Source organism: Procambarus clarkii, chromosome 21 (assembly GCF_040958095.1).
Source record: "Procambarus clarkii isolate CNS0578487 chromosome 21, FALCON_Pclarkii_2.0, whole genome shotgun sequence".
NCBI lineage: Eukaryota > Metazoa > Arthropoda > Malacostraca > Decapoda > Cambaridae > Procambarus > Procambarus clarkii.
This window is the reverse complement of record NC_091170.1, coordinates 22556008-22566007: the sequence shown is the minus strand read 5'-3', so window position 1 is coordinate 22566007 and position 10000 is coordinate 22556008. Positions and strand designations below refer to the sequence as shown.

The 10000-nt window shown below is 44.7% G+C and overlaps 2 protein-coding genes across 2 annotated transcripts in view; both read left to right on the top strand.

Moving 5' to 3' along the window:
- Positions 1 to 5059, top strand: part of LOC138367139 (putative uncharacterized protein DDB_G0286901) — a 6432-nt gene extending 1373 nt beyond the window's left edge. Inside the window, exons 2-3 of the mRNA XM_069328542.1 lie at positions 2440 to 3495; positions 4639 to 5059. Coding sequence (XP_069184643.1) covers positions 2440 to 3495; positions 4639 to 5059 — 1477 coding nt within the window. The remainder of the gene's footprint in view (positions 1 to 2439; positions 3496 to 4638) is intronic.
- A 519-nt stretch (positions 5060 to 5578) lies between these two features.
- Positions 5579 to 10000, top strand: part of LOC138367137 (uncharacterized) — a 54162-nt gene continuing 49740 nt past the window's right edge. The window contains exon 1 of the mRNA XM_069328541.1: positions 5579 to 6145. Coding sequence (XP_069184642.1) covers positions 5579 to 6145 — 567 coding nt within the window. The remainder of the gene's footprint in view (positions 6146 to 10000) is intronic.

Below are 10000 nucleotides of genomic sequence, written 5' to 3'. Positions count from 1 at the left end.
CATTGCCACTAACAACAACAGTGCCACTAACAACAACAGTGCACTAACAACAACAGTGCCACTAACAACAACATAAGTGCCAATAACAACAACAGTACCACTAACAACAACAGTGCCAATAACAACAACGGTACCACTAACAACAACATTGCCACTAACAACAACTGTGCCACTACAACAACAGTGTCACTAACAACAACAGTGCGACTAACAACAGTACCACTAACAAAAACTGTGCCACTAGCAATAACAGAACCACTAACAACAGTGCTACTAACAGCAGTGCTACTATCAACAACAGAGTTACTGACAACAACAGTACAACTAAAAACAACAGTGCCACTAACAACAACATTGCTACATAACAGCAGCAGTGCCACTGACAACAATAGTGACACTTACAACAACAGTACATCTAACAACAACAGTGCCACTAACAACAACATTGGTACTAAGAGCAGCAGTGCCACTGACAAACAATAGTGACATTTACAACAACAGTGCTATTAATAACATCCGTGCCACTAACAACAACACTGCCACTTACAACAATAGTGCTACTAACAGGATCAGTGGCACTAACAACAACAGTGTCACTATCAATAACAGTGCCGCTAAAACAACAGAACTAATAACATTAATAGTGCCAAAATCAACAACAGTGTCACTAACAACAAAAGTACCACTAACAACAACAGTGCCACTAACAACGATGTCACTAACAATAACAGTGCCAATAGGAACAACAGTGTCACTAACAACAACTGTGCCATTATTAACTAACAAAAACATCAGTGGATCGTTTTGATCATCAAAAACATCAGTTTTGTTAGTGGATCAGTGCCACTAACCAAAAACACTGCCACTAACAACTTCAGTGCCACAGACAACAACAGTGCCACTAACAACAACACTGCTTCTAACAACAACATTGCTACTAACAACAACAGAGCCACCAACAACAGTGCCACTAACAACAACAGTGCCACTATAAACAACACTGCTACTAACAACAACATTACTACTAACAACAACAACATTGCTACTAACAACAACAGAGCCACTAACAAAAACAGTGCCATTAAACATCACTGCCACTAACAACATCACTGCCACTAACAACATCACTGCCAATAACAACAATATTGCTACTATCAACATCATTGCTACTAACAACAACAGTGTCAAAACAACAGTGCAACTAACCAATTACAGTGCCCACTGCCAAAAACAACAACAGTGCCACTAACACCAACATTTTTACTAACAACAACAGTGCAACTAACAACAGTGCCACTAACAAGATCAGTGCCACTAACAACAATAGTGCCGCGAACAAAAACAGTCCCGCTAACAACAACAGTCCCATTAATAACATCAGATCCACTAACAATAACAGTGCATGAATAACATTGTAACTAACAACAACAGTGTCACTAACAACAACAGGGACATTAAAAAATAACTTTGCTACTAACAAACAACAGTACTACTAACAATAACAGTGTCACCAACAACAACAGTGCTACTAACAACAACAGAGCCACTAACAACAACAGTGCTATTAACAACAACAGCGCAATTAACAAAACAGTGCTACTAACAATAACAATGCAACTAACAACAACAGTATCACCAACAACAACATTGCCACAACAACAACATTGCCACTAACAACAACAGTGCGGCTAACAACAACATTGCTACTAACAACAATAGCAGTACCACTAACAACAAGAACATAAGTGCCACTAACAACAACAGTGTCACTGACAACAACAGTAGGACTAACAACAACAGTGCTTCAAACAACAACAGTGTCACTAACAACAACTGTGCCATTAACAACAACAGTATCACTAACAACAGCAGTGCAAATAACAACAACATTGCCTCTAACAACAACTGTGTCACTAGCAACAACAGTGTCACTAACTAGAACAACAGTGCAACTAGCATCAACAGAACTCTAACAAGAACTGTGCAACTAACAAAAACAGAGCCACTAACCACAGTGCAACTAAAAACAACAGTGTTACTAACAACAACTGTGCCACTAACAACAGTACAACTAACAACTGTGCTACTATCAAAACAGTGCCATTAACAACAACAGTGATACTAACATCAACAGTACCAATAATAACATCAGTGCCACTAACAACAGTAGTGCCACTTACAACGATAGTGCCACTATCAATAACAGTGCCAACCGCAACAACAGTGCTACTATCAATATCAGTGCCACTAAAACAACAGTGCCACTAACAACAACAGGGTCACTAGCAACAACACTGCAACTAACAACAAAAAGTACCACTAACAACAGCAGTGCCACTAACAACAACAGCACCACTAACAACATACGTATTTCTATCAATAACAGTGCTACTAACAACAACATTGCTACTAACATCAAGAGAACCACTAATAAAACAGTGCCATTAACAACAACAGTGCTACTAACAACAGTGCCACTAACAACAACAGTACCAATAACAACAACAGTGCCACTAACAGAAACAGTATCACTAATAACAACAGTGTCACTAACATCAACTGTACCACTACCAACAACAGTGCCACTAACAACAACAGTGCCACCAACAACAAGAGTGCCAATAATAACAATAGTACCACTAACAACAACAGTGTCACCAACAACAACAGTGCTACTAACAACAACAGTGCAACTAATAACAACAGTGCCACTAACAATAACAGTGCTACTAACAACAACAGTGCCACTAACAACGACAGTACTACTAACATCAACAGTGCCACTAACAACAGTGACACTAACAACAACAGTGTCACTAACAACAACAGTGCCACCAACAACAAGAGTGCCATTAATAACAATAGTGCCACTAACAACAACAGTGTCACCAACAACAACAGTGCTTCTAACAACAATAGTGCAACTAATAACAACAGTGCCACTAACAATAACAGTGCTACTAACAACAACAGTGCCACTAACAACGACAGTACTACTAACATCAACAGTGCCACTAACAACAGTGGCACTATCAACAACAGTGCCACTATCAACAACAGTGTCACTAACAACAACAGTGCCAATAACAACATCAGTGGCACTAACAAAAACAATGGCACTAACAACAACAATGCCACTAACAACAACAGTGCCATTAACAACAACAGTGGCACTAACACCAACAACAGTGGCACTAACACCAACAACAGTGCTGCTAACAACAACAGTGCTGCTAACAACAACAGAACCACTATCAACAACTGTGCCACTAACAATAACAGAGCCACTAACAACAACAGTGTTACTAACAACAACTGTGCAGCGAACAAGAGTGCAACTAACAACTGTGCTACTTTCAACAACAGTGCCACTAACAACAACAGTGACACTAACAACAACAGTACCAATAATAACATCAGTGCCACTAACAACATCAGTGCCACTTACAACAACAGTGCCAATAACAACAACAACTGTGCCAATAAGAAAACAGTGTCACTAACAAGAGCAGTGCTACTAACAACAACAGTGTCACTGACGACAACAGTGTCACTAACAACAACAGTGCCACTAACAACAAGTGTCAATAACAATAGTGCCACTAACAACACAGCAACTGTGCCAATAACAACAACAGTGTCACTAACATCAACAGCAACTGTGCCAATAACAACAACAGTGTCACTAACAACAGCAGTGCTACTAACAACAACAGTGCCACTAACAATGACAGTGCTACTACCAACAACAGTGTCACTAAAACCAACAGTGCCACTAACAACAACAGTGCCACTAACAACAACAGTGTCACTAGCGACAACAGTGTCACTAACAACATTAGTGCTACTAACAACTACAGTGCCACTAACAACAACAGTGTCACTAACGACAACAGTGTCACTAACAACAACAGTAGCACTAACAACAAAAGTGGCACTAACAACAACAATGTCACTAACAACAACAGTGCCACTAACAACATCAGTGCCACTAACAATAAGTGTCAATAACAAGAGCGGCAATAACAACAAGAGTGCCACTAACAACAACATTGCCACTAACAACAACAGTACCACTAACAACAACAGTGCCACTAACAACAACAGTGCCACTAACAATAAGTGTCAATAACAAGAGTGCCACTAACAACAACAGAGCCACTAACAATAAGTGTCAATAACAAACAGTGCCACTAACAACAACAGTGTCACTAACAGCAATAGTGTCACTAACAACAGCAGTGCCACTAACAACAAGTGTCAATAACAACAGTGCCACTAACAACAACAACTATGCCAATAACAACAACAATGTCACTAACAACAGCAGTGCTACTAACAACAACAGTACCACTAACAATAACCGTGCCACTAACAACAACAGTGTCTCTAGCGACAACAGTGTCACTAACAACTGTAGTGCTACTAACAACAACAGTGCCACTAACAACAACAGTGCCACTAACAATAACAGTGTCACTAACAACAACTGTGGCACTAACAACAACAGTGGCACACTAAACAACAATGCCACTAACAACAACAGTGCCATTAACAACAACAGTGGCACTAACACCAACAACAGTGCTACTAACAACAACAGAACCACTAACAGAACTGTGCCACTAACAATAACAGGGCCACTAACAACAATGCTACTAACAACAATGCTACTAACAACAACAGTGTTACTAACAACAACAGTGTTACTAACAACAATGCTACTAACAACAACAGTGTTACTAACAACAATGCTACTAACAACAACAGTGTTACTAACAACAACAGTGTTACTAACAACAACTGTGCCGCAAACAACAGTGCAACTAACAACTGTGCTACTATCAACAACAGTGCCACTAACAACAACAGTGAGGCTAACAACAACGGTGCCAATAATAACATCAGTCCAACTAACGACAACAGTGTCACTAACAACAAATGTGCCACTAACAACAACAGTGACACTAACAACAACAGTGCCACTAACAACAACAGTGCCACTAACAACAACAGTGCTACTAACAACAACAGTGCCACTAAGAATAAGTGTCAGTAATAAGAGTGCCACTAACAACAACAGTGTCACTAACAACAACACTGCCACTAACAACAACAACAGTGCCACTAACAACAACAATGCTATTAACAACATTGCCACTAATAGCAAACTGTGCAACTAACAACAACAGTGCCACTAACAACAACTGTGCTACTAACAACAACAGTGCCACTGACAACAACAGTGCTACTAACAACAACAGTGTTACTAACAACAACAGTGCCACTGACAACAACAAACAATTCTATGCACAACCATTAGCGTCACACCCGCACCTTACATTGTGTACACAATAAAAGCTTTATGTAAATAAACAGTTTAGTTTAGGTCTAATGGTTGCTTGCTTTTTAATGTTCTGTATTAGTTGGTATTTCTGTGTATATTCAGTCATAGGTAACATGTCCTCACGTTCATCTACCTCTTCCTCACCTTCATCTACCTCTTCCTCACCTTCATCTACTCTTCCTCACCTTCATCTACCTATTTCTCACCTTCATCTACCTCTTCCTCACCTTCATGTACCTCTTCCTCACCTTCATCTACCTCTTCCTCACCTTCATCTACCTTTTCCTCACTTTCATCTACCTCTTCCTCACCTTCATCTACCTCTTCCTCACCTTCATCTACCTCTTCCTCACCTTCATCTACCTATTCCTCACCTTCATCTACCTCTTCCTCACCTTCATATACTCTTCTCACCTTCATCTACCTCTTCCTCACATTCATCTATCTATTCCTCACCTTCATCTACCTCTTCCTCACCTTCATATACCTCTTCCTCACCTTCATCTACCCTTTCCTCACTTTCATCTACCTCTTCCTCACCTTCATCTACCTCTTCCTCACCTCATCTACCTCTTCCTCACCTTCATCTACCTCTTCCTCACCTTCATCTACCTATTCGTCACTTTCATCTACCTCTTCCTCACCTTCATCTACCTCTTCCTCACCTTCATCTACCTTTCCTCACCTTCATCTACCTCTTCCTCACCTTCATTAACCTCTTCCTCACATTCATCTACCTCTTCCTCACCTTCATCTACCTCTTCCTCACCTTCATCTACCTATTCCTCACCTTCATCTGCCTCTTCCTCACCTTCATCTACCTCTTCCTCACCTTCATCTACCTCTTCCTCACCTCCATGTACCTCTTCCTCACCTTCATCTACCTCTTCCTCACCTTCATCTACCTCTTCCTCACCTTCATCTACCTCTTCCTCACCTTCATCTACCTTCATCACCTTCATCTACCTATTCCAAACTTCATCTACCTCTTCCTCACCTTCACCTACCTATTCCTCACCTTCATCTACCTCTTCCTCAACTTCATCTACCTCTTCCTCACCTTTATCTACCTCTTCCTCACCTTTATCTACCTATTCCTCACCTTCATCTACCTCTTCCTCAACTTCATCTACCTCTTCCTCACCTTTATCTACCTCTTCCTCACTTCATCTACCTATTCCTCACCTTCATCTACCTCGTCCTCAACTTCATCTACCTCTTCCTCACCTTCATCTACCTATTCCTCACCTTCATCTACCTCTTCCTCAACTTCATCTACCTCTTCCTCACCTTCATCTACCTCTTCCTCACTTCATTAACCTCTTCCTCACATTCATCTACCTCTTCCTCACCTTCATCTACCTCTTCCTCACCTTCATCTACCTCTTCCTCACCTTCATCTACCTATTCCTCACCTTCATCTACCTCTTCCTCACCTTCATCTACCTCTTCCTCACCTTCATATACCTCTTCCTCACCTTCATCTACCTATTCCTCACCTTTATCTATCTCTTCCTCACCTTTCATCTACCTATTCCTCACCTTCATCTACCTCTTCCTCAACTTCATCTACCTCTTCCTCACCTTCATCTACCTCTTCCTCACCTTCATCTACCTATTCCTCACCTTTATCTACCTCTTCTCACCTTCATCTGCCTATTCCTCAACTTCATCTACCTCTTCCTCAACTTCATCTACCTCTTCCTCACCTTCATCTACCTATTCCTCACCTTCATCTACCTCTTCCTCAACTTCATCTACCTCTTCCTCACCTTTATCTACCTCTTCCTCACCTTCATCTTCCTATTCCTCACCTTTATCTACCTCTTCCTCACCTTTATCTACCTATTCCTCACCTTCATCTACCTCTTCCTCACCTTCATCTTCCTATTCCTCACCTTTATCTACCTCTTCCTCACCTTCATCTACCTATTCCTCACCTTCATCTACCTCTTCCTCACCTTCATCTACCTCCTGACTATTTACACATTCGTCCCCATCACTCGTGTTGCAGAGCTGTTGCAAGGCTCCAGGAGGCGGGTAGGCAGCCCTGGTTCACACCGTGCACCGCTTGTGTTGCAAGGTTCCAGGAGCCGGGTAGGCAGCCCCTCGTGCTCACTGTGCACCGCTTGTGCACATAAACTATCTCTCTGTTGCTTTGTTTACTCGGCCCAGGTTGTTTGGTCTCTAATGAGGGCTCATGTTTGTTGGACCAGCTTGACTCCGCTGCCAGGTGTGTTGGACGGTGGTTCAGCTCGGAATAAGCTGAATAGCTACGCTGCTCGCAGCTGCTAGTCTGGAGAGCCAGCACTAGTTCCCCATCTATAACAGGGACTATTTTGGGGAACTTCTGGCCTTCTGGGGAACCTTTATGCAGACAAGTCACCAGAAAAGGTGACAAACGTAACCTAGACATCCGTGAGGACATCTACCCACGTGACCTGTGACGGCGACAAAGGTAACATCTACCCACGTGACCTGTGACGGTGACAAAGGTAACGTCTACCCACGAGACCTATGACGGTGACAAAGGTAATGTCTACCCACGTGACCTGTGATGACCCGTGAAAAGACTCAGGTGCCCAAGTCGATGTAAGAGGAAGGAGTAACGCGGCTCCAGTCTTAGTAACTCACTCGTAACTGTGTAAGTCACCCACGAGTGAACGCGTGTCAGCGAACCACGTGTGTAACTGTCAAGCTCAACCACGTGTATTCACGTGGTTCAGCTTCACGTGAACACTCACATATACGTGTGTGTTCACGTTACACAAATATTCTCGTTCACACACAGCCTCAACCGGTGAGTCCAGAGTCATGACCCCACTGGTTTAGTCTTGACCCCACTGGTTTGGTCGTGACCCCACTGGTTTAGTCGTGACCCCACTGGTTGGTCGTGCCCCACTGGTATGGTCGTGACCATACTGGTTTGGTCGTGACCCCACTGGTTTAGTCGTGACCCCACTGGTTTAGTCGTGACCCACTGGTTTAGTCGTGACCCCACTGGTTTGGTCGTGACCCCACTGGTATGGTCGTGACCCCACTGGTTTAGTCGTGACCCCACTGGTTTAGTCGTGACCCCACTGGTTTAGTCGTGACCCCACTGGTTTAGTCGTGACCCCACTGGTTTGGTCGTGACCCCACTGGTTTAGTCGTGACCCCACTGGTTTGGTCGTGACCCCACTGGTTTAGTCGTGACCCCACTGGTTAGTCATGACCCCACTGGTTTAGTCGTGACCCCACTGGTTTAGTCCTGACCCCACTGGTTTAGTCGTGACCCCACTGGTTTAGTCCTGACCCCACTGTTTGGTCGTGACCCCACTGGTTTAGTCGTGACCCCACTGGTTTAGTCCTGACCCCACTGGTTTGGTCGTGACCCCACTGGTTTAGTCGTGACCCCACTGGTTTAGTCGTGACCCACTGGTTTAGCCGTGACCCCACTGGTTTAGTCGTGACCCCACTGGTTTAGTCGTGACCCCACTGGTTTAGTCCTGACCCCACTGGTTTAGTCCTGACCCCACTGGTTTAGTCCTGACCCCACTGGTTTAGTCCTGACCCACTGGTTTAGTCTGACCCCACTGGTTAGTGTGACCCCACTGGTTTAGAGACAGTGTCATGGCTACATGTCTGAGAGCACCTCACCACCTCCCACAGTGTAGTACCTGCCAACGAGACCTCACCACCTCCCACAGTGTAGTACCTGCCAACGAGACCTCTCCACCTCCCACAGTGTAGTACCTGCCAACGAGACCTCTCCACCTCCCACAGTGTAGTACCTGCCAACGAGACCTCTCCACCTCCCACAGTGTAGTACCTGCCAACGAGACCTCTCCCACCTCCCACAGTGTAGTACCTGCCAACGAGACCTCTCCACCTCCCACAGTGTAGTACCTGCCAACGAGACCTCTCCCACCTCCCACAGTGTAGTACCTGCCAACGAGACCTTCCACCTCCCACAGTGTAGTACCTGCCAACGAGACCTCCACCTCCACAGTGTAGTACCTGCCAACGAGACCTCTCCACCTCCCACAGTGTAGTACCTGCCAACGAGACCTCACCACCTCCCACAGTGTAGTACCTGCCAACGAGACCTCTCCACCTCCACAGTGTAGTACCTGCCAACGAGACCTCTCCACCTCCCACAGTGTAGTACCTGCCAACGAGACCTCTCCACCTCCCACAGTGTAGTACCTGCCAACGAGACCTCTCCACCTCCACAGTGTAGTACCTGCCAACGAGACCTCTCCACCTCCCACAGTGTAGTACCTGCCAACGAGACCTCTCCACCTCCCACAGTGTAGTACCTGCCAACGAGACCTCTCCCACTTCCCACAGTGTAGTACCTGCCAACGAGACTCTCCACCTCCCACAGTGTAGTACCTGCCAACGAGACCTCTCCACCTCCCACAGTGTAGTACCTGCCAACGAGACCTCTCCACCTCCCACAGTGTAGTACCTGCCAACGAGTCCCCACCTCCCACAGTGTAGTACCTGCCAACGAGACCTCACCACCTCCCACAGTGTAGTACCTGCCAACGAGACCTCTCCCACTCCCACAGTGTAGTACCTGCCAACGAGACCTCTCCACCTCCCACAGTGTAGTACCTGCCAACGAGACCTCTCTCACCTCCCACAGTGTAGTCTGCCAACGAGACC